Source organism: Aspergillus nidulans, chromosome I (genome assembly GCF_000011425.1).
Source record: "Aspergillus nidulans FGSC A4 chromosome I".
In the NCBI taxonomy this organism is placed as follows: domain Eukaryota; kingdom Fungi; phylum Ascomycota; class Eurotiomycetes; order Eurotiales; family Aspergillaceae; genus Aspergillus; species Aspergillus nidulans.
In genome coordinates, this window is record NC_066257.1 from 943534 (window position 1) to 967892 (window position 24359).

Consider the following 24359-nt stretch of genomic DNA (forward strand, 5'->3'; position numbering starts at 1 on the left):
CAACAGGAGCACGGTATGCACTCACCAGATCCAACCTCGAGTTTGGAATTGGGCACAATCAAGGAATTGATATGAAATGCAGGACTGAAAATAGTGAATGGATAGAGGGTATACAGATACCAGCCTAGACTAACCTAATAACACGAAGATGAGTATTCATAAATAACAAGGAAAGATGAGATGACTGGAATCAGTGCATGTTCATAACATTTTTCTAGCCGTTGCGTTGAATCTTTTTGATCGGTCATTTCATCTGTAGACTCCAATATCATATGGCATAATCAATGACCATTCCATTAAATCCGTTACCTCCGCCCTCTTTCTCTTCCAACACGAATGCCACCTCGCCCGCTCCGTCCTCCGCGCGGATTCCGACGCTTCTGGATCCCACTGGGACCGTGGGTCTTGGGCATTCCCAGACCCCGACGACCAGGAGGATTGCTGCCTCCGCGACTACTGCCACGACCTGGACCTCCCCTCCCAGCTTGAGAGGAAGATTGTCGGTTTGTGTTGGCACTGTTTTCATTGCCATCATCAACATCCATCTCGTCGTCCCGCTGGGACTTTTTCTTCTGCGCCTGTGCCATCTTGATCTTTCCGCGCTGGCCGCGGCGGATGGCATCAGGTCCAGCAACGGCCTGTACATACGCGTTGATTCCGCTCTCGCCGTTATCGCCGTCTCCGCCAGCCATATCGATGTCCTCGGCGTCGTCATCACCGCCTAGAAGCAGACGGCCGTCAGGACCGACCTTGGCAGCGTGTTTGCGGCGAGAACCCGGTCCTGTGTTAAGGAAGCGCACGCTAGGTTTTGTGGTGGAGATGTTGGCGAGGGCGTCGGGGGCGAGGAGATCAAGCGGGTTATCTTCAGGGGAGAGTTCGCGAATGTACTGCTCGCTCTGTTTACCTTTTCGGCCTTGGGCCTTGCGACCGCCCTTACTCTGGACATGGGTTGTTCCTTCCTCGTCAACGCTGATTTCACTGGCGTCATCGTCGGAGTCGGAGAAGTCCGAGTCGTAGACGGCCTTATCGAAGGCGTTTCCGAAGGATTTGGCGTTCTTGTCGGCTGTTCCTGGGTTGTGGCCATCGTCATCATCCTCGTCATCATCGGCTTCGCCTTCCTTCTTCTTCTTCTTGCGGCGCTCGCGAAGCTTGCGGATGTTGACTACGAGTTTCCGGTCCGCTTCGCCGACCAGTTCTTCCAGCGGGGCGGCCCCAAACCGGCGGATTAACCGGTCTAGGATGCCCTTTACTTTGCTCTTGAGACGGCCCTTGTGCTCTTTGCTCCAAACCATTAGGTTTGGCACGAGGGTGTTCAGCCGCGGACGCAGCTCGTCGTCCGAGAGAACGACAACAGCAACTTTGACAAAACCAAGAACAGACCGGACAATCTCTCTGTTATTGCTTGTGAGAAACAGTTCCACTGTTTGGACCAGGTCCAGCCGTATGGCAGACTGGATGTCCTTGTGGAAGTCGAAAAAGAGTCGCGACAACGCGGTCACCGAGGCGGCTACCATGTGTGGCGAGCTACCAGCGAGACCAGCAGATACCATTGTGAAGAACTCCTCAATTGTGGCAGGAGCATCAGGGGCGTCATCAGGCATATGAGGGACAAGAGAGTTCCGGATGGTGGTGCCCGGTGGGTTCAGCTCATGGTCAATGGTGCGTTTCGCAAGCTGAATGAGCAGGTCAAACGAAGCAGTGCGGGCTTTCTCATTACTCTCTTTGCAGCCCAGTACAACCTCTGAGAGAATTGAAGGGATGAAATGGAGATCGGAAGTTGGGAGGTGTGAGACGAGTTCATGGATGGCGAGCATACGATCCCGGCGCGCGGATGCAGGTGTCTTGTCAGCCGTAGCAAGGATGAGGCCCTGGAGCTCTGCGTTCCTTTCTCTTAGCGCAGCAGCTCCTGTCTCAGTTGTAGCTAAGCGCGGAATTAACTTGTAGGCCTTTTTGATGAGCTGCTGATCGGCAGTGCCACCGTTCAGAATCGCTGCTGCGAGAGAGAAGAGTGCAGCAAAGCTCGAACGAGGTAGGTATATTGACATTGCGATGACAAGGTCAATGAGTGTGTGGGAAGTTGGCGGCATTTTGTCTCCGGAGTTTGTAGGCTGGTTGCCCTGCTTGGCTGCTTCCTGCTCGGAAGTCACCGACGACTCGAGCATCTGAGTCACACGTTCGAAGGTATCATTCAATTCCTGAACTTGGTTAGTCTGGAATAAGCATGCCAAAAAGGGTGTTACTGACCTTCTCAGGCGTGATGCTCAAATAAGCATTGATACATTGCAGAATGTAGCCTCGGTAATGCGGCAGTGTCTGGCTGTACACATTGAAAAGAACTGCCAGCAAGTTGCTGGCAAATCCGGCCAAATGCGCAATATTCTTCTTAGCCGCCTCCTTCGTAATTCTGCGCTGCAGAATAAGATCATCTTTCTCATTCTCCACAGATAAGATTGCCTGGTTAGACTCAACAAGATTTTGAAGTGCCTTGCAGATGTCAACTCGCAGGTCAGTCTGCTTGTACAGAATATTAGAGAGCAGTTCGGCGAAACTCTGGTCAAAAGATTCAATCAAGTCAAGCGGAAGCTCGCAGTATCCTGGGAGAATAGCCCAGGTTTGCTGAACAAGGGTTTCGAAGATCTTCACTTCCACGGTCTTCTCCGCCGATGCATACTCCATGACCCTCTGGTAAAGGGCTTCACTGAGGGGAACGAATTCGGAACGGAAATGGCTCAAATTCGTATTGGTGACGCTGTCGCGGAGTATCGGGAGGAACCACACTCGGCCTGGTTGGCCAGCTTTCTGCTCAATCAGATTAAGGGGCAGAATATTTAGAACAGCTTCGGGGCCCATGGCTTCAATAGCGGCACCAAGGACATTATCCGCCTCTTTCTTACCTTGGAAAGCTTCGTTGCTGCGTAATTCTCCAACGGTTTTAACGATGTCGTCTAGAAAGGGACTGGATTGCCACTTGAAACTCTCAAACATGGCAGCACAGACATTGAAGACTTCCATCCAAGCGGCTTGGTACTTCACTGAAAGCAAGTCCTTCGTTGACTTTGCGAGCTTCTCTAGAGTTTTTTCGTCATAGACGGAAGGTTCAATTATGACACTAGCCGGGATACAGTTGGCGACAAACGAAACCAGGCACTCAGATGCGGAGACTCGGATATTGCTCGAGGGAGATGCAAGATAGCTGGAGATCATGTTGAACAGTTCGGGTAACTTCTCAAACGTGTCTTCAGGACTGATTTGCGCAGATACATCGTAACCGCGTGACAGCACGGCAATCCACGGAGGCAGAAGCTGCGAATCATTCTGCGCCGGCTTCAGCTCAGAGATCGCCTCGAGAAGACGGGGAAGTTTCGACGAAGTGAACTCATTAGCCATACTGGAGAAGATAACCTCAAACACTTCGAAAGCGCCCATGGTAATGTACTCATTGGTTGATCGGGATGCGTTCATCAACAGCTCACATAGGGGCTCGATCTTCTTGCTCGGCCAGCCGCCTGACGCAACCGCCACCGTCTTTACCAATTGCAAAGAATGGATTACAAGAGGGTCATGGTTCTCTCGGTTGTGAGGATCGTTGCGCCCACGCTTTTGTTTTGACGCAGCGGCAATGCTGTCGCCAAGGGTTTTTAGGGCCGATTCTGCGCACATATCGGCAGCCGGGTGATCGAGAGCGGGGGTAGGCGGGGGTGTCTTGAGAACCTTAATAAGGGCATCCTGCGCCCTCTTTCGCACTTTCGGGCGATGGTCCACGGACAAACTAAGTAGTCCCGCAATGGCCCGCCGGGGACCAATCTGGGTATGGGGGAGATTCCACGCCGCTGCATCCTGTGCAATGAGTAGAGACTCTAAACAGCCAATGGACGGTCGGAGAAGCGGAGCATCAACCTCTGGGAGGGAAAGCGCAGGGGCGAGACTGGTAAGGATCTGGGAGAACTTAGATTGGAGAATGGGCGCAGGGACGTAGTTGGTGGTGATATCGAGAAGATAAACGACAGAGGTCGCTAAGTCTTTATTGACGATGCCTTGCGCGGCGGACAGAGACTGCGAAAGGAGGGCTAGAAGCGCGGCAAAGTAGGCAGTAGGCGAGAAATCTGCTTTCTGATCCCGTAGTGTATCCTCCACAGCGTTCAGCACCACGGCAGTCTAAAAAGGCATTTGTTAGCAGTGTGGAAAAGGCCTCAGCGGGCTGGCACTAACATGGTGCTGATTCTGTAATTTGGGGGACTTGATCTTCTCAAGCCTCTCGGCCAGGGTCGCCATGATGAACGGATCGACCGACAGGCGAATTGAGAAGCTGTTATCAAAAGACCTGGTGTTGACAGGGCAAAGAAGCGGCAAGAGAAGAAGTTTGCAGGTTTGCGGAGACTTTTTTGTGGTCGAAAAAAAAAGGTACAGATTCTTGGCGGCGGTATCGATAGCGCAACGATAAGTGTCTCACTTAATCTACAAGAGAACAGAAGATAGTAAGTTTTTTATTCTATTTGCTGGTCTGCTAGACATAATTATCCTGACTTGCTTGATGGTGTTGAATACCCTTTGTTACATCTATGGCTGTCTCACTAGGAAGCTCAGGCATCAAGGCCTCAGTGCAACACCGCCAGTTCATACATTCAGGCCGATACTAGACTAAGAACTGAGTCATGTATTGGCATCATATCATCGCGCATTCTTCTAATCTGTATTTACGGGAATACCCGCAGACTGTGCCGTCACTCTTCTTCTCAAGGGCACCATAACCCATCCCATCGTGTTAAATCTCGTCGTTGATCGCAGCCTCATGTTGCGATTCAGAACGTCCGTGTTGCAGCCTGGCAACGGCACTACATCAAAATTGAACTGCCTAGCCTGGCCATTGCGACAGCCCAGCAGACTCTGACTCGACCAATCGAGTTCTAGCAGATGCTTGAGAGCCATATCCGTTTATGGTACAGTTCGAGGCAAGCCGTATGAATAGACATCGACCATTCGGTGAAGGAAGAAAGCAACTATTCGGACGTCGATGTCTCTGCTCATTTTAGAAGAGGATCTCCCCGCTATGTTCAGCTTCGAAGCCGAGCTCTTGTAGCTTGTTATTTCGCTTCTTGTCGTGAGACTTTCGTTCGTTATCTTCCTTCTTCTTCAACTCGAAGACTTCCTTGAACGTCGCCTTTATGAGATTCGGTGGGATGTCGTCTTCCTTGTCTAGATCCTGTAGATACGAAAACCCACAGGTCAGCATCTTGATTATGGTGCCAGTATATTGAGGCCAGGATGATCGTACAATCTCACCCAACAACAGCACGTTCTCTCCTCGAACCAGGAATACTCCGCGCGGGATATCTGTGTACAGATTACCTGCATACATCCGCTCTACTGTATCCTGAAGGAGAAGGTTCGCTAAAAATGACAAAAGCCGGGGGTTAGCGGACGCCGGCGACGGGGGGCGCCTGTCGAGACTTCCATACCAAATTGGTCCCACGTCCTCAAAACTCCGATCAGCTTTCTCCCATCTCGTAAGACCAATACTAGTTTCTCTTGAAGGTGTCAGCCTGGTATCAGAGGGACCAGGGAAGTAAACGTACTATCCGTCAGGTCTAATAACTGCGCCGCGGTTGTGAACATCTGGGGTGGTAATTGCGGCGGTCCGTGTGTCATTGGTCCTAGGTTTCCTTGTGGAGGAATCCCCTGAGGCAGGTTTCCATGCGGTCCAGTACCAGGAGGGTCATTGATCGATAATCGCTCCATTGTGTCCAACGGGTATGTGGTTTGAATTCGAGGCGCGGGGAGAAAGGAGGGGAATCGGCCGGTCGTTAAAGAGGTATGACCGGAAGATCGTTCCTAGAGATACAATGAAAACAACAGTCGGGACAACTTAGACTGCGATATATTCTGAGATCGAGAACTTGGCACGCCCGAAGGTATCAATAATAACGTTGACTTCCAAGCTGCTGGCTGCATTGGAACGTCTTTTGCAACAGCGGATGTGGAGCGAGAGCATGTTTGTCCTGTTTGTTTCCGCCATCACCTTCCTTATGTACAGCCCTGTCGCCAACTTTGGACATGTTTTCTAGTCTACTTCTTTTTAAAGGCTATGCTCACTTGCTACTGAGTAGGCGCTGGCTACTTAGTTTTGCTCCTTTGCTTTATTTAAGCTTCTGTGCGTTGATGATTCATTCCGCGTGGAAAGGGTTTCTGCAAACTATATATAATATATATCGCGTTTCACTATTCAACTTCATTTAATTAAAACTGGTGGAAAATTGGACGGTTAGCCATGCTTGCAGCTGTTAGATGGCCTTATACTGTCAGTCTAGGAAGTAAGATGCCTGGCAATTACATTCCACTTCGAATTTTGTGTCTCACATTCCAGCTGGCGTACAAGCGCAACTCAATGCAAGGTTACTTGAGCGCAGTACAGCCACATGAGATATATCCACCACACTCTGTTAATCGTTGAGCAAATCAAGAATCAACCAATACGAGCGTTGCGGGGCGATGCGATACATCCAGACTGCGCTTCACCGAGTTTTAACTCTGTAGGTGACCCTCAAGGGGAGAGGTTTGATATACCCGTGATCCCTTCCGTGCATTTGCCATTCAAATGAAACCCATATAATACAGGTATCAAATCGTGAACAAGAATAAGAAATAAGCTAAATCATACATGCCGGTGAAACTACCTGAAACACAGGCTGTTGTTCCATCCAAATTGTCGACAGTTGATATCTGTCTGCGTGGCTTACTGGACCAAAAAGGCTGAATACAATGAGTCGAGAATACTGACCGGAGAATCGTAGGAGAAATAACGACAACGCACCCGCATTGCCTATGACACATTGAAACCTCGCCGCTGCCCTCGCATTCTATCCTCTCGTCGTCGGCTATATGGAACGCAGTATGGCTCATCCGACGATCCAACACTTGCACGGACCGTGTCCTGCCGCCGATGATATGCCGGGCTGGATGGCTGGGGTGCAAGCTGCATAGCCTTGAACTGTTCAACGCTGATCACCCTCAGGTTATAAAGATATCGCATTAGTTCGAAATCGGGCCGACTTCCTGCGAGAGTCTGGCCCTGTTGATAGTGGGCCACATCCACATGCTTGAGCATAAGATCCCAGGCTCTCTGATGGGGAGTGCTGCTGAATCGCTGCGCTGGACATAATGGACATCGAGCTGTGTCCGGGGGCTCATGCATACGAAAATGACTTAAAACATGCGTCTTCCATTGCTCGCAATTGTCGAAAGTGTCGTGGCAGTCGAGTATGTGAAAGAGGCAGGTATATATTTGCTGCTGACGAAGAAGAGGTGAAGACGGCGGGGAAGGAGACTGTATATGCCGTTGGTTGATATGGTCAGGGGGCAAGACAAGGGCTCCCGTATCATCCTCTTCCAAAATACCGCCGCCGATAACTCCCGATGCCCACATGGTACGCAGCGACAGACTCGAGGATGTTGAGCGTGTGGAAGCGCTATCGGTTGACAAGGACGGGACGCCGGCTGTGGAATCTGGCCTCGACTTCATTTTGGAGGCTGCCTCTGGTGCATCAGCGCACATGATCCTCGCACTGTCGTCCTGTGTCATTGTTTTTCAATGCCAATGATCGATTCCTTGTTCGCGAGGCCAGGCTAGTACTAGAAGCACTCAACAGCAGTACCGAGCGCGATGTCGTATTGAAAAAGTGGCCAAGCGGTCCTGCTTGCACATTTTTTAGTCTGCGAACGGCGAGCATAGAGTCGTCTCCGACACGGTTGCGATGCCATTCTCCAATGCCAACCTTGCGGGGCAACATCTCAGGGAATGGAAGCATGTATGGAGAGTGGTGCGATGGAAGGGCCAGCTCATTTACCTCTTGACAATGATCTTGTTGATACAAACTAGCAGATGCACGCGACTTTCCTGGGCTAATTCTGCTTTTTCTTTTTCTGATTTCCGATACTGAAAATAGACTCGCTAGCAGAAATGTCTAATCGAAGCGGGCGGCTGCATCAACTACAAGGGCCGAGATGTGGACGAGCGAGTCAGTGTCCATGGTTGAGTTTGGACAGCATCCAGAACAAACAGCCTGTCGGCGGAGAGAAAGTGGTAAAGAAGCAAGCGAATTATAAATGGAAGACTCGGAGAGAATCAGACTGGACGAAGCCCGGCTGCGAAGCGCGATGAGAAATAAATGAGGGGAAGGCGTGACTTAGGGCTGGTTTTGGAATTAAGGGCAATTACTTGGGATCTTAGTCGCGAGAACCCTGGCTCCCATATTTTCCAGACTGCTTGACTGCAGCTATAGTAACAATATGACAATAATAATCTCATTTTTACGGAGTAACAACTGCTCCATGACCGTATCGTGTTCCCCTCAAGATTATGAAGGCGGTGGCTTGCTGCCGTATCCACACCACGTGACGGGACACCGCTCGGTCTGAGGGGCTCTCCGCGGCGTTTGCTTGTGCACCAGTTTCAACTCCCAGCTGCGCTTTCATGCCCTTTCTATGTCTTGATGACTATTCGTACTGTTGATTATGAACACTGCTGGCCTAGTTGTTCGACCGTGAGTACGTGCGGCCTCCGCTGCGATTAAACACAACCCACTTTATATCGGAAACCCCAACATTTGCGAACACAAACAACCATGAGCCAAATATTGACAGCTCCGCAAGCGGAGGCACTGTAAGCATAGCACTCGAAATTCTGTTCCAGGGGTCTTACTGACGATGCGCGTCTAGACACAAAGCCATGCTCGCTTACCTTTCAGTGATAAATGCGCCCCAAACTGCCGAAACGCTACGCGAAGAGCTTCATTTCGATGAGAGTTACAATGAAGCCACATGTAAGAAGTTCGAAGGGGTATTGGAGAAAAAATGGACGGGAATTGCCCGACTGCAAAGAAGAGTACGGACCGAAAGCATGGATCAATGTTTGTCGGGGGATGATTGTTGACCGGAAACGCAGATAAATGATTTAGAGGCCGAAGTCCGTAGTCTTCAAGCTGAACTTGAAGCCTCCCCGTCAGCAGCCCGTGCGAAGAACCAAGATCCGACCAATTGGCTTCCTAAACCGTCATCGACACATACATTGACATCGCACCGAGACGCTGTGACTTGCGTTGCGTTCCATCCTGTGTTCACATCGCTCGCATCCGGTTCTGAAGATTGCACGATAAAGATATGGGATTGGGAACTTGGGGAAATAGAGCGGACTCTGAAGGGCCATATAAGAGGTGTCTCAGGTCTTGATTATGGTGGGCAAAAAGGAAATACCCTACTAGCGTCCTGTTCTAGCGATCTTACAATCAAGCTCTGGGACCCAAGCAAGGACTATGCAAACATTCGGACACTCTCAGGTCATGACCACTCAGTCTCATCCGTGCGCTTCTTAACGTCCAATGATAACCACCTCATATCCGCAAGTAGAGACGGAACACTGCGGATATGGGATGTTTCGACCGGATTTTGTGTTAAGGTTATCAAGTCAGCGACAGAGTCCTGGATCCGAGACGTGTCGCCTTCGTTTGATGGGAAATGGCTCGTATCCGGCGGCCGGGATCAGGCAATAACAGTGTGGGAAGTCTCATCAGCCGAACCAAAGGCCGCGTTATTAGGCCACGAGAACTTCATCGAGTGCTGTGTTTTTGCCCCTCCAGCAAGCTACGAGCATTTAGCAACACTAGCTGGACTCAAAAAACCCCCTCCCGCGACAAGTTCCTGTGAATTCGTCGCCACAGGAGCTAGGGATAAAACTATCAAGCTCTGGGAAGCGAGAGGAAGACTGATAAAGACTCTGCACGGCCACGACAACTGGGTGCGAGGTCTCGTATTCCATCCAGGTGGAAAATACCTTTTTAGTGTTTCTGACGATAAAACGATACGTTGCTGGGATCTTTCCCAGGAAGGGAGATTAGTCAAGACAATCTCTGGCGCTCATGAGCATTTTGTTAGTTGCATAAGATGGGCGCCTAGCCCTAATACTGATAACCCCGATCCCGCCGGCGAGAAGGCTGGTAAAAAGGACGCCGTTAAGCCTTCGTACCGATGTGTTATTGCGACAGGATGCGCAGATAACTCTGTACGGGTGTTCAGCTAAGTCGCGATCTTCATCACAGTTGCGATTCGGTACGGTGTCTTGGGTTGGGTCTGGAAGTCCACTTGCTCATCTTTGTCTGTCTTTTTGTCTTGACGAACTCTGTCATCCTCACAGCAGACTATTCTTTCTTCTATATCCCCCTTGTCTGTCTTTCTGTCTTGAACGAGCTCTTTCTTCCTTTCAGCAGACTATTCTTTTTTCTATATCCCCCCTTTGCCCTTTCGAGTCGAATCTGAAGCAAGCTTGTGTACTTACGCACTTCTCTCACCTGCCTACGTTTCAGTCTTTAAACCCCTTCCCGCAGTATGCTGGTTTTATTCCCTTCTCGAAGAGGAACGCTCTCTCTTTCCGCTTTATTTCTCTTTCCCTATTCAACTTCTTTCAGCATTTACCGACGGCAGGTCGCATGGCACCGGATGGTTACTACTCACTTTTTAAGGTTGGCTGGTCGTTGGCTCGGTTGGTTGGCATTGAATTGAATTAAATATATTATACATTGTACATAACTATTCCTTTCCCGTTCCATTCTGTCGCCTGAAGGTACTTGCTAGTAAGGTGTAATTGACTTGGGACGGTAATCCTTATGTTTATCTTCTAAACCAGCCTTTCATATGCAGATGTTGATCAGTAGAGCCGAAGTCTCCCTGTCATTAGGTCAGAAGAACATTCCTAAATCTGAGGTTCTCAAGCTAGTGAGAGGTGAGCAGCAGCTATACAGCCATACCGCGAGGTAGACTCGTAACAGATATTAATCGGTTGGTAAGAACATAAATATGTTGTGAGTTATTCTCAAATTGCCGGGTATTGCAGGACGGCATGTTTCAGCTTCAACTGAATAACAAATCATGAGTACATACTACAACACGAATTACATGGTAGCTTACCTCTCACTAGAGGAAAGCGCACTTTTCGGTGGAAGGTATTGGGTAGTAGTTGCATAATTGGAAAGGAGATACGCGGTCACTTGTACCGATGCACCAGAAACTTAATCAAGAATTAGGTTTTCAATAGCCCAACGGAAGGGCCAGTAACAGTAGGTAGTAGCGAAATTAGGACTGAATAAAAACTCGAATATGATTCGAGATCGGTGAGCTATAACTGAGGCTTTCCATATAACGCCGAGATGTAAACAAGACCATAACACTAAACATAAACAAGGCGAAAAGACAGACAGAGGAGTAGTCGAAAGCGCCCAAGAACCAAGAAGGGGTATCATATAAAAAGATAAGGGACAAGGATATGCGGCCAGACCCGAGAAGAAAAAACCGCAAGAAGCCCGTACAAGCGATGCAGGGTCTTATTTATTTTTGTACAGGAGCCCCGTGAACGCCAGACCAGACTGGACCAGCCACCAAGTATACACGCAGACATTGGGTATTCTTGTCATGGCTGGAATTTGAGACGGAAATGCCGGCCTCGACCTTCTTCACGGACTTTGTACAGGAACCGTGCAATGGCCTCCTGCTCCACAAGTCCTGCGCTGTTGAAATGTTTGCGGACAGCCGTAGCGAGCTGGCTCTTAGCTACACGGTCCTGGCTGATAATATGGTTCAATGTGCCCTTTCCATTGTGTGGGCCGGATCGCTTCGAGAAGGAGTTCTGGGGGTCTCCGCTTGTGCCATTGGGGCGGCTGCGATTATGGTGTGATTTTAACGACCCGTCCGATGGTTGCGAACCGTGATTTTGGGCTCGCCGGGCAGCAATAGCTGTTGGCGATAGGAGGCCAATTCCCCTTGAAAGAAGGTTATGTGCATATTCGCTCGAGTGTGCACTTGGGCAGGTCAATTTATAGGCGTGTCGGTAGGAGTGGAGAAACTCGAGGGGCATCTCGGACCAAGGGATCTAAACGTGAGAATATGATTAGTATTCACGCGCAAGAAGTGCTACTGAATTGAGATGAGTTTAAAAGATTAGGGGTGATAAATCTGTGAAAATGGGCTTTCCACTCCGTCTGACAACGTACTCTTGGGAGATTGTCCGTTTGCTCTCCTTGTGTAGCGGGCGCGCTAGTCACATTGGATGTGGATTTAAGGTCTCGTGAGACGGCGGTGGCATTGCCGACATTAGCACCTTTCCTGCCTCTAGCTGCCGCTGCCTTCAATTCCTTCGTCGTTGTGCTGGAAGCTTCGGACCGTGAGTCGTCCTGAACAGCTGTAGTTCGCTGGCGCGGGGGCGCCATAACGAACAGAGGACTTTTTCGGTGACTAATGAAAGAACCAAGGGGGAACCGATTCCGTAGCACGTCTGAGAGAGAAATCAATCTTCAATCAAGAGCAGCTATTACAATTGAAGCAAAAGGCAAGTGAGTGTGAGTCCCATAGGCATTGAAAGCACGAAGGAGGAACTTTTTTGGCTCGGCCCGGGGCATTTGTAGGCGGGAAGACGCGGCAGAATATCGTGGCGCGACATCATCCTCCTCACCCAATCCGGTAATATGACGGAAGACCTGGGCTGCTGTCAACGTATTAGAGAATGGCCGCTAACCATGGTTTTTCTCCTTTGTCCGGTATTGCATTATTCGCGTTCATCGTGGCCATGTTTATACACAATGTTTAAGATGCGATATGAGATGAAGGCGTCCGGCTGAAGACTTATGACATGGGTTCGATAGATAAGTTCGTGGAAGTGTTTCAGGAACCGTGAGATGAACTTATCCTATAAAGTGTGGAGTAACGGACGTTGGCAGTAAGGTGACCGCTACTCAACGCCAACCCCTCGCGCTGAGAAATACATTGTTTGGAGCGAAGTACGGACATATGCCTTTAGGCCTTGATATAGCACGTGAAAGGTGCTTTCCTTGGACTTCATTAAAGTCTTGTCTCATCTGAATCTTCCAGGATCTGGGGTCATCAATGTGAGGCTGGAAACAAAGTCAAGAAGAGCATGCACGCCATTCGACTTCGAGATCTGACTGGAGGATGGAGCCAACTGAATTTTCTTTCTCACCGCTATCTCAGATGCGATATCCACCGGACCCAGATCAAGGCAGGTCTCAGCCTGAGCCGTGAGAAAATTTTTTCTCCATCAGAAGAAGCCAACATTTGCGTTGAACTCAGATCTTGAAATTTGGACGACTGGGCCGACTTCTTGTGATGACCCGTCCACATGGGCCGTTCTTGAGTAGAAGAGGCGACTGATAAGGAAGCAGCCGAGGTATAACCACTACTGCCGGACCATCAAACTAGAGTGGATAGTTACACGACTTCCCGAAAGAGTAATCGAATGTGCAGACTGCCATGATGGCAAGAACATTGACCACAAACAAATAACAAGTTTGTCGAACCCCTTTACCTCTTCCCCTGGTCCAAATGAAGATAACGCCGGCTGAGTTTCCCTCTGCGGCGAGCTCAGGCCACCACGGGATTCGGGACAGCCTGTGGTCGGCACTACTGGCAGACGGAGGCAGAGAAGGGCTAGCTCTCGGGACGGCGATACCGAGGGAAATTTCTGGCCGGACCCGCGGAGCTCCCACCCCTCGAGGAAAGTCGTGGAGACTGGAGGAGCAGTACTCCGTAGTGGAGAGGACCTCCAGCCTTCAAGGCAGACAATGTCCGGCAAAACTTCACCGAGACACCTTTGGGGAGAAGTTATGTAAGCAAGCAAAGTGGGTTCTCTCCGCAACCTGGCAATCACACCACTGAAGTGGCATTTCTGCCAGCTCCGACCTTTTCCCGATTCTTTCCGAATACTACAGCCTGCTGGCGTTGCATCTGCACCGCGCGGTCGAGATGCCCATCGATCCAAGTCTTCCCTGCTGATAGTTGCTTCGAGCCTCGGGACGGAACTCAGGGAACGGGCAATTGACGGAATCTTTGACCGCCAGCCCTGCTCTAGATGTCCATGCAATAACCCATCCAATCGCTCATCATACTCCGGCGGTTCATGGAATTGCGATCATGATCCAGGCCGCGGGAGATGGACATCTCGAAACACGGCCGCGTACGCCACTAAGGCAGGACCATGTCTCGATTTCTTGGAAGGACCGGTTAGCTAATAGTTAGCTGCGCATCCTGGCATGACGCCTTCCAACCATCCCTTTTTTAGCCGTGTTCCATTTTAAGTCTATGCCTATCTGGTCAATCAGCACCCCTTGTTCCACCATTGCATGTTTCTCCTGAAGACCAAGGACGACGTATCATCAATCAATACATTGTATTGTTTCTTGACCAACAAGTTACTGATTTCGGCAGACTCCATAGCACGTTTCCTTTACACAAACGGAAGCTAAAGCTGCAAAGACTGGGACTCACGGACGGTTGTGGCAAGTATGCGCGGAGACCCTGAGAACGGATACTACCCCGTACTAGGATCATGCCATCGCCATAAATGAAGCATGTGAGAACACTCGTGCTTCACGACTATCACAAGCCAGCGATGCCAGAACTCGACCGATATCCAAATTTTCAGTCCATGTCATGAATATCCAACTGTCCGTGCAATTGCCTGTTCGAGCCAATCAAGGAACCTGGACAATAATGGTCGATCATCGTTATCAGCGTATGATCGGAAACTCGGATCATCTCCCGCCATGCTCCAAGCTCTTCGCCATCCCAGTCGCATAGTGCATGTGCATGCAGACTAGTACCTCACTAGCAGTAGCTAGCCAGAGCTTCAGACAGGGACCGGCAACTGCTAAAGGACACGGGGTAGATACCATCAGGACGGTAGGCTCCTGAAGAAAAATCAATAATCCCCATCTGTGCGGAGATTACTTCTCCAAGGAACAAAGAATGAGTGGAAATCTGGAGAATATTTTTCCGATTGACAGTCAGACTCTTTAACTGGCTCTCGGACACACTCCGGGACAGATCCGGAGAAGATGTCGTCAGCCATAGACTCGGCTTGTGATGATATGGTTCATTCCGGCCAACAGCCAGCGACTATGTAGACAACGTGCTATGGGCTCAGCCACATAAGCGCTGAGGCGCCAAGTCTGTATACTGTATCCTTGACCCGCTTCTCCTATCTTTGATACGGACACTCTCCGGGGATTATTATCCGAAGCAAACTCCCCCTCCAGCCTGGGCTCAATTGAGCGAACAGTGTGAAAGTGTGGCGTTCATATGACCGTCTTCAAACCGCTTGCCGCCGGAGGACAGGCTTGCGACATCAGATTTATGGCCCCGGTTCTTCGTCTCCGACAATCAGCCTATTTAACGGCCATTATTGACCAGGGTTAGTTTGAACTTTTGCAACAACCCTGTTCATCCAGGTCCAGAACATGTTCCCCGCCCCCTTCTAGATTATTCCTTAGTACCGGGGTTCTGGAAAGATTGTCAAAAGTGAATCTGACTCTGACTCTGGTGTGTCAACGGGAAGTTACATCCTTAGCCCTCAATGGCAGGGAATTATCCAATTCCGCCAATCAATCTTACCCCGCAGTAGAGTCAGCATTCCCTACTTAAGAGGATTGATTTAAAAGGAGAAACACAATAATTAAAAATAACCGGCTCCATAAACCTCGTAGGTCCTCCTGAACCTGAATGGGATCACTTCTCAATCCGGAACATTAACGGCCCCGCATATCTCCAGGCTAATATGCCAGCCTGAGCTGGGGAACGGGTTTCTCTTTGCGACATCAGTGATATCATCAGCATGATACAGCCTTGCTGTCTGATTGGACTAAAGCTCCCCCGACCCGTTCCAGAAATTCTGTGGATCCTCCGATCCGCTAGTCTTGGTTTTGGTCTTGGACAGTCTTGGTGCCCTGTATGTGGGGGTGAGATTCACACAGGGTGCGTGGCCATAAGCACTGGCTGTGTGTATTAGCGTGCAACGGGGCAAATTACGGTATTGAAACGAACCGATTACCTTATCTTTTGAGATAACGGCAGACGCCGCCCACTTCCCCTCATATCTTCCAGGGATGGCGTTTCAGCGCCCTGACTGGGTAGGCGTTTGTTCGTCTATAATCTCATTGCACCATAGTGTCAGATAAGGCGCCCGGGTCAATTCCCTGTGTTGTTGCCAGCTAGAGGTTCCAGGTTGCAGTGGGCCTTTGCATCGAACTATTGGTTCGTGCAAAAGCAGGTCGAAACATATCGCTATCTCAGCTTTTTCCCCGGATTCTGCCCCCACCATTTATTAAACGCCGCAGGGAATTTGGACCTTCCGCCAACCATTTATGGCTGTTTGACGACGAATTGGACGGGCTCGATAACTCTTGATAACGAGGTAGCTGAGCTACTGACATCGCTCACTGCTCCGGTGACCCTGGTTTCCTCCTATCACCCGCTTAGATGGGTGATGATAGACGAGTCAAATCAAGTCAGGTTATTCTGAGGTCACCAATGTGAACCAAGATGATCTCAGACAGCAGGCGGAGGCACAGGTAATAGTCCGTCCGTGTCGTTCAGAGTAAGAGACGCCGACTCATCCTACATGATCATCGTGGAATATTGGCGTCATCCCATGTGAGTGGTGAGCTTCGTTCTTCCTCTCTTCGATATCTGGTTGCCCCAGTCTAGGGTTGTCAATTGCCTGCTCATCAACGCCGAATATACAACAAGGAACTTCGGAACCTGGCGTTCTGGTGTACTTGCGTATGGTGCTCTGACGCAGCGGTCTCCCAGTCCAGCCTTGGAACTGAGGTTAAGCCAGTCCTTTCAAGGTAGCACAGAAGTACGTCAACGCGTACACTGCACACAAATATAGATACTCCGCGCAACCTTGGCGAACCTGCATCACCTCACCCCGGTCACTCTAGGGCTACAATGCCTCTCAATGGGTACATACAAGGGAACGGGCCTCTTCGTGTAACGACGTCGATATCGACCCTGAATCTGTTTGGCTCGGTGTTCGAAGCCTTGACCAGAGGTGAAGGGGCGGGGCGAGGGTGGGAGCGGCGTAGGGGCAGGTTAGTTCATGATGTTTGTACAAGGATATATGTGGATGTGTACAGTGGCACTCCGTACCCCCATTCCTGCTGAGACTATAATAGTCAACCTGCGGTGAGTGCCTCATTTCTACCAACACCTTTGGGTAGGCTCGTCGGCGCTATACGCAATCACCTCTTCTTACTATTAGGTAACGCGGCTTCGCAGCTGCCTGGACTATAGAAAGGATAACTAAAACCGCCTTGAGCCGTCTATTTACATTGACGCCTTCATGACACCATACCGAAATCGGGGCGTTCGTGCCCTCTATGGGCTCCTCACAGCGACTTCGGACAGAAGGGAAAGCCTGATTCTATCCCGTTCCTTTGCAGTTACTAATGATCACCATGGTACGATCACAGTCGCATCACATCCTGCACATCGGTGTGCGGGAGATGAAAACTCTGCAATCGATTTAGTAATCGATTTGTGGGGAGGTTGGATTCTCTTGGACTTGAAGCCCTGGATTCACAGACCCCGCAATAAGGATTTGCGGATGTCCTTACGTATATCCCGATTCAGGACCTTCCTACTTCGGAGTTATGGGCCGACTTCCTGTTATCTGAGAGCACGAGCATTTATACCAAATACGAAAAGTCAAAAAATTGACTGCAAACTGTTATTATTTCCTTAGTCGATAAGAGATTTCGTAGTGTTGCTCATGTGCTCTGTTTACTTGGTGAGAATACTCTTCTTCTCCACTCCTGGGGAAAACGGTGAACCACTCGATCCTGGCTGGAGATCATCCCGAGTGCGGAGAAAGAACATGGGGATTGATTAGTGACCATTTATCGCAATTCATACATTACGCGGCTGCTCCTTCCATTTTCTCGCCCATTTTCCAGATCGGTGACCGGTGACTATGGTGTCTCAGTTTATGTTGCAGAGAGTACGTACCCAAGTACCACTTCGAGGTAGCAGTAACATCCAGTACCTGATGTACCCAACCCGCGGTGGCTTTTCATGGTTGCTGTCGCGGTGTTCAAGACTCGAACGATGAGACAAGAATGTTTGCTGTGTCACTGCACCAACGACTGCATCTACAGTACATTCTATATGGTGACTTTCCTCGTCAAGAGGAAGAATGGATATTTTGCCACATTTCCATTAACTGGACTGATCGAGATCGATTCAAGACCGCCAACTTGCGGATTTACATTTAACAAATCGGGACGTAGATCTCTTTCAATCCTGTTGCGGAGAAATTGTCCCACTGTACGGAGCAATGTCGTGCGGGTGGGCTTAGCTAGATCCGGCCGGATTGGGGGTCCCTGGACGGATATTGCCTATTATTGCGTGCTTTCCTAACTCAAATGTTTGCATATGGCGTAGATTCCTGTCCGTCAGTCAGCTTTAACTAGGGCGATCAGTACTCCGTAATCGGACCGGTTCGAAGTCCACGGCGATCTTGGAAATTGAGAACAAGCAACGACTGAAGGAATGCTCAAAACTATTTGCTGGTTGCTGCCGGTACGCAGTCGACCATTAGAATGTTGTTGTTAGAGCCCGTGACATCTCAATTCCTTGGGAGGTCAGTGGTAGTGTCCACTCTACTCAATTTCGAGTCAAGCGCTCCCCGCAATCACTAAAGCGTTCGGTAAAATGCGGGAAATATAACCGCCCGCCCACAAAGAGTGAGAATGACGGGGCCAGGAGTCTGAACCAAGACTGCCGTTCTTCCCGCGGCTACACGACAAAGATTCGGATCATGCTTGGACTTGATGACCCCGGGGTTCGCTACGCTAGGCCACAGAGTACAGAGTGGTTGATTTGGATAGATTGGCTGCGTGGTGCTGTGCCGCGATCCGACGACTTGTACTGTTAGGCACTACTAGGCACTACTGGTACCTGCGTGAGTCGTGACTCCATACCTGCGGTCCCACGATATCGGATTGAGGCTGGCTGTAATGTGGGGTGGCAAGGAGCAGGCATAATTCGCAATTCTGCTACCTATCTTTCGGCAGTCGGGCCGGCATCTGCATGACTCTCAGACTTCCCAACTCTCAGCCCTCTCAGAACTCTGAGAATCAGCTGAGGCGGATAGACGATGCCGTGCTGACCTCGAATTATGACTGCCTGCCGCGGCTACAGATAGCTGGTAGCTTCTGTCAGCCTGTCAGATAGCCAGGCTGATAAGGGCGCCCCGTTGCTGGACCGGGTATGGCAATGCGGATGCGGAGGGACAAGGGAAGGGCAGGGGCTGAACTAGGGGGGCCTGGGGCTGGACTGGGCTAGGGGGCGGGCGACTCGCAAGTCGCAGGCTGCAACAACTGACCAGCTGTCCATTTCTGCTGCCAGTGACTCGCGAGGCGTCCTTTGCTCCGCGCCAAGGGTGTTTTGGAGCTGCTTCAGCGTGGTCTGCTGCATTTTGGCTAAAGCGACGGCCGCGGTAGCCGGGAGGCCGCAAATATTATATGTGATATCGTGACGCGGCCAAAGCAGAACATCCCTGAAGGAAGATAGCAGCCGAGCAGATTCGAGACCCTCATCAAGGCTTTAATGCGACATCTGCTGCTGATCATTAGAAGGTGCCCTATCAGAACGAAACGAGCGGCCACCTGCTACGGTAGTGGGGAATATCTCCTTGGAATGAACAGCGGGGATGACAGACGGCTGTGGACAAAGCTCGATTCGAGCAGTCGATTAGTCGAGGACTTTCTGTAAGCAGGAATATGGCTCTTGGGTGCCTGCCAGCGTTGTTCCTGTTGAAAATATGTAATGATATTAGGTTATAGTATCCGTGATCTAACCGCCAGGTTTCGCCAGATTCGCAATTGTGGCCTGTGTTGAGATGCCAGATGGACCCTCGGGTTATTTGTGATCGACCACTAGGAACTTGTGCTGAGACGGCCTGCTGCATCCTGCCCAAGCCCTTGGATCTGCTCTCGCTACTGGCTGTTTGAACACGAAATATGGGTTAATTAGTTGTGATGGTGAGATCTCTCCCTTGCTTCGTCCATGAATTCTTTTTGATTCTTTTTACCTAAAGGATTCAGACGGAATCTTCAGGGCTGGCTGGCCTCCTTTCCCAGATGCGGCGTCATTCTCTAGTAGACATACATACACTACACTAACGGGCATCCGGGAAATATGGCATCCAATAATCGCCCGACGACTCTTGACGGGCATCACCGCCCTGATTGAAACGAGGACTGCGCCATGCCTGTTTGCATGCTGGTTCTTTCTGATTCTTGAGATATCCATCCCGCTGCTAGCATGCCAGTGTAGAGCGGGAGAGGTGGATCGCGCCGAGTGCGGTCGCGCTGCTGGCCAATTTCCGACGCCCCTTGTGACCCTCAAGGTCCTTCTCTGCGATCACTTCTCCTCGGCATGTAGTCACATACGCGATTTGGACCGTTATCGAAGACTTGGACGGATGAACAGTCTCTCAGACTTTTGGCCGTGGTGAGAAGGTCCCGGGGTCAGTGCAGCTCAGTCAGCGCCTGTCCACGACCTAGACCAGTCGCAATAAACGCTATATATACCTTCAGCTGCCCTGGTACCTTTGGAGGGGAAACGGGGTTGGCAGCTGAGTTCGAACTTAAAAGGTCGATAATTATGCGGCTACGACTTCGTCAGATGCACTGGCTAGGTGCCAGGTGCAGAGCTAAAGGTTCCTAATTCGGCTGATTGACGCGGACAACTGGACAGGGACATGGTTTAAATGATCATCGTCCATCGCGCTTATGACGGCAGCGATCTTGTTCTTGCTCCGAGCCAGCACCGAGTTATCTCAGCGCCTAGTGCCATCCATGGTTAGCTGGTGACTCAAGAGGCTGATGCAACTCTTACTCGTAGTCTGAGGAAGTTGCATCTTCTCCGGACGGCCACCCCGCAAACCGCATGATTCCGGCTCATTTTCGTGGCTGAATGAGTTCACCTCTTGAAGCCCTGAAACCCTGGACTGCTGGATGTCATCATCGTATGACTCTACCACCGGCGCATCGCCCGCATCGCCCATGCCTCGTCAACGTCGCGGTAGGCATCCTATTGGGCTGCCACGTCCGCCCTGCTGGTGGTTTTCCTCGGTTTATCAGCCAACCATCAGAGGTGGATCGACAGGTCTCGACTAGGCTATCTCCGAATCCTATCAATCGACCCTCCCCGTGGTGCCCCAGCCTGCCAGATAAGCTGGGGAAGGAATTAGGAAAGTGAGGCGGATTTCCAATTCCAGCTTGAATGCCCCGATCGGGAAAGATAACGTAAGAAATCCAGGACGATCTGTCGACTATGTACCATCGCTCCAGGCTATCACACGCTGACCCCGTCTTGGGTTGGTGTTCCTGTAGAACAGACCAAACCAAAAAAATTATGCGTGCAGAAGAAGTCAGAATTGCATAATTTTCCCGTCTTTTGTAGTGACCGTCTGAACCCTCAGATGATGATAGACATGCCGTCACATGGATGAGACCAGTATCGCGTAAGAGGTCAAGCTTGGCCACCGCCTTTGTCGGTGATGCCATTTACAGCATTGTGTGATCTTCCGCGATAGCCGGTCAGAACCTTCGTACCGCACATAGTACGGGGCTCCGTTGTATGGTCTTGTATCCAGTCAATACGCACACGCACCAGCCCACAGCCACCTACACTCCTCCAGAATACAGACGACGGCACTCTTTCATCGTACTTTTACTCCTACACACAATCAAGCACATTTACCATGACAGACTCGACAGTCTGCAGTGACAGCACCAATTTTGAATATGGCATTCAATAAATTATCATGTCAGTATTCGAGATTCGATTATCATACATACAAATCGCACAGAGTTGGCTTGCACCCCACCAACCGGGCCGGGAGGATCCCCAAGCAGCAGGCGATCTGGAATGAGCACGTTCTTTTTTTATTTTCTTTTCTTTTTGCCCTTTCGGCCCTCCGCCCCCCCCTCTTTCCTCTTATATTATTATTTGGTAATTTTTTGTCTTTTTTTTGGTCTTTTTTTTTTTTTTTTTTTTTTCTTTTCTTTTTTGCCCCCCAATATCTTCATTCATTCCCCACACAAAGTTCTCACTTTATCTTTTTCTTTTCTCCCTCCTTGCTCCGATTCCGATAACCCTCCCCCTCTCCGTAGGCTCAACCTGTCTTTTTGCCAACTCCCCTCCCCCGAGTTCCGTTTCATTCTTCTTCCCCCCATCCTCCATTCCGGCTCTCATTCTTATATCCTCCTTCCCCCAGATTGTTCTCCAGATTTTTTTTTTCTTCCTCTCTCTTCCTTCTGATCCTTTCCTCGACTCCGTATCATTCCCTCGACTTCATACATCCCGACGCCGCCACATACCAACACATCGTTTCCCAACTAGGACCACCTACCTATATCGGCAGCTCTTCAGCGTGGCGTCTTACCTCCCTTCGATAAAGGAAAGTCGTCATTTTGGTAATTTCGCCTTCTTTTTTTACGACTGGCTCTCAGTCAAGCACACAAACAACAACTGTTCTCATTCTGCTGATTCTCGAAATCCCATCTCGTCCTGGAAAACCGACCTAGCACGGCTTAGTGTGGTTGGTGATCGTCTCGCGCCGAGCTAACCCCTGGCTGTGAGAACATCCTTTTTCCTCGGCTTATCACAACCCTTTTTAGCTCCGTCCCACCCTGGTCTCCTCGGAGCTGCAGAAGGACGAGCTTCACATGCCGCAACCAGGATCGTCAGTGGATTTCTCAAATCTGCTGAACCCTCAAAACAACACGGCCATCCCTGCCGAAGTCTCCAACGCTACAGCTAGTGCTACCATGGCTTCAGGAGCCAGTCTGTTGCCACCTATGGTGAAGGGCGCTCGCCCGGCTGCAGAGGAAGCTCGTCAGGACCTTCCTCGACCATACAAGTGCCCCCTGTGCGAGCGCGCCTTCCACCGCCTAGAACACCAAACAAGACACATTCGCACTCACACTGGTGAAAAGCCCCATGCCTGCCAGTTCCCCGGCTGCTCGAAGCGTTTCAGTCGCTCAGATGAGCTTACCCGGCACTCGCGAATCCATAACAACCCCAACTCAAGACGTGGAAACAAGGCTCAACACCTGGCGGCAGCCGCCGCAGCTGCAGCTGCGAACCAAGATGGTAGCGCGATGGCGAACAACGCTGGATCAATGATGCCCCCTCCCAGCAAACCCATCACTCGATCTGCTCCTGTCTCTCAAGTCGGGTCCCCGGACATTTCGCCCCCGCACTCTTTCTCCAACTATGCCAACCACATGCGCTCGAATCTGAGCCCCTACTCTCGTACCAGTGAACGGGCGTCATCAGGCATGGATATCAACCTTCTTGCTACGGCCGCGTCTCAAGTCGAGCGTGATGAAAGTTTTGGATTCCGCTCTGGTCAACGTAGTCACCATATGTATGGTCCCCGCCATGGCAGCAGGGGACTTCCTTCTCTTTCAGCCTACGCCATCTCCCACAGCATGAGCCGTTCCCATTCGCACGAGGATGAGGATTCTTATGCGTCACATCGCGTCAAGCGTTCAAGACCTAACTCACCCAACTCGACTGCTCCTTCTTCGCCTACCTTCTCCCACGACTCCTTATCTCCCACTCCTGACCACACGCCATTGGCTACGCCCGCCCATTCGCCACGACTGAAGCCATTGTCGCCGAGTGAGCTACATCTGCCCTCAATCCGTCACCTATCGCTTCACCACACTCCGGCTCTCGCTCCAATGGAGCCCCAGGCCGAGGGACCCAATTATTATAACCCGAACCAACCTCATGTTGGCCCAAGCATAAGCGATATCATGTCTCGCCCTGAGGGTGCACAGCGAAAACTTCCGATACCTCAGGTGCCCAAAGTGGCGGTCCAGGATATGTTAAATCCTAGCGGGTTTACTTCAGTCTCTTCATCAACCGCAAATTCCGTTGCTGGTGGTGACTTGGCTGAGAGGTTCTAATCCGGCCAAAAAACTTCGTTTTCTTGTTAGGCGTACGAAAGATATAGACCTTTGCATTTCTGGTTGATTCATGGGCATCATTGGTGTCACGGAATTAGGTTGTTTGACGATTCTTCACACTGTTTGAGTACACTATTTTGCGAGGCGTTGCCCCTATAGACGGATTATCCCTTGCCTTCACACACAAGTCTTGTTTTCATTCTATTCACTTCTCTTCTTTGACACCTATTACACCAACGTTTTATCTCTTTCCTTTCGAGATCCTCTCCTATCGGACAAGCTCCTCAGCAGTTTACTATTTTCTTGAGGTTACACTTCATAATCAAATACAAAAGAACGAGTTTCCTTGAATCGGAACACTGTACCATTTATCTCTTTCCGTATTAAATGAATACTCCTCATGAGGACTACAACTGGACTGCATTTTTCTAGCGACTATGGAGTACCCCGCATAGTCTCCACAGAGCATCCTCCATATCCATAGCTTATACAGCCACTGCCGTCAGTAACTTGTTAGTACATCTATCTTATATCTTA

General features: G+C 50.3%; 7 protein-coding genes across 7 annotated transcripts, besides 1 other annotated feature; 3 read left to right on the forward strand and 4 right to left on the reverse strand.

Annotated features, from left to right (window-relative positions):
- Positions 1–24359: part of a sequence feature (contig 1.105 755..277183(-1)) that runs on past both edges of the window.
- On the forward strand, positions 194–742 carry ANIA_10786 (uncharacterized protein). Its single transcript, XM_050611697.1, has one exon. The coding sequence runs from the start codon at positions 285–287 to the stop codon at positions 723–725; it is 441 nt and encodes a 146-aa protein (XP_050466979.1). The 5' UTR covers positions 194–284; the 3' UTR covers positions 726–742.
- ANIA_06200 (mRNA-binding protein RRP12) lies at positions 194–4272 on the reverse strand (the record flags this gene model as incomplete). The annotated part of the gene is made up of 3 exons (XM_658712.2): positions 194–2195; positions 2245–4155; positions 4210–4272. The coding sequence occupies 3 exons, from the start codon at positions 4270–4272 to the stop codon at positions 306–308; spliced, it is 3864 nt and encodes a 1287-aa protein (XP_663804.1). The 3' UTR covers positions 194–305.
- ANIA_06199 (uncharacterized protein) lies at positions 5027–5736 on the reverse strand (the record flags this gene model as incomplete). Its single annotated transcript, XM_658711.1, has 2 exons — positions 5027–5331; positions 5574–5736. The coding sequence occupies 2 exons, from the start codon at positions 5734–5736 to the stop codon at positions 5027–5029; spliced, it is 468 nt and encodes a 155-aa protein (XP_663803.1).
- Positions 6162–7576, reverse strand: ANIA_06198 (uncharacterized protein; the record flags this gene model as incomplete). Its single annotated transcript, XM_658710.1, has 3 exons — positions 6162–6190; positions 6371–6434; positions 6923–7576. 3 exons carry the CDS (start codon positions 7574–7576, stop codon positions 6162–6164), a joined length of 747 nt encoding a protein of 248 aa, XP_663802.1.
- nudF (dynein regulator nudF) lies at positions 8619–10069 on the forward strand (the record flags this gene model as incomplete). The annotated part of the gene is made up of 3 exons (XM_658709.1): positions 8619–8656; positions 8713–8878; positions 8939–10069. The coding sequence occupies 3 exons, from the start codon at positions 8619–8621 to the stop codon at positions 10067–10069; spliced, it is 1335 nt and encodes a 444-aa protein (XP_663801.1).
- ANIA_06196 (protein sapA) lies at positions 11453–12351 on the reverse strand (the record flags this gene model as incomplete). The annotated part of the gene is made up of 2 exons (XM_658708.2): positions 12033–12351; positions 11453–11911 (listed from the first exon to the last, which is right to left on the reverse strand). Exons 1-2 carry the CDS (start codon positions 12246–12248, stop codon positions 11453–11455), a joined length of 675 nt encoding a protein of 224 aa, XP_663800.1. The 5' UTR covers positions 12249–12351.
- Positions 22186–24187, forward strand: creA (transcription factor creA). Its single transcript, XM_658707.2, has one exon. The coding sequence runs from the start codon at positions 22572–22574 to the stop codon at positions 23820–23822; it is 1251 nt and encodes a 416-aa protein (XP_663799.1). The 5' UTR covers positions 22186–22571; the 3' UTR covers positions 23823–24187.

Excerpts from the sequence above, each read along its gene's own strand:
- ANIA_10786 (XM_050611697.1), top strand. The coding sequence starts at position 285 with ATGACCATTCCATTAAATCCGTTACCTCCGCCCTCTTTCTCTTCCAAC.
- creA (XM_658707.2), top strand. The coding sequence starts at position 22,572 with ATGCCGCAACCAGGATCGTCAGTGGATTTCTCAAATCTGCTGAACCCT.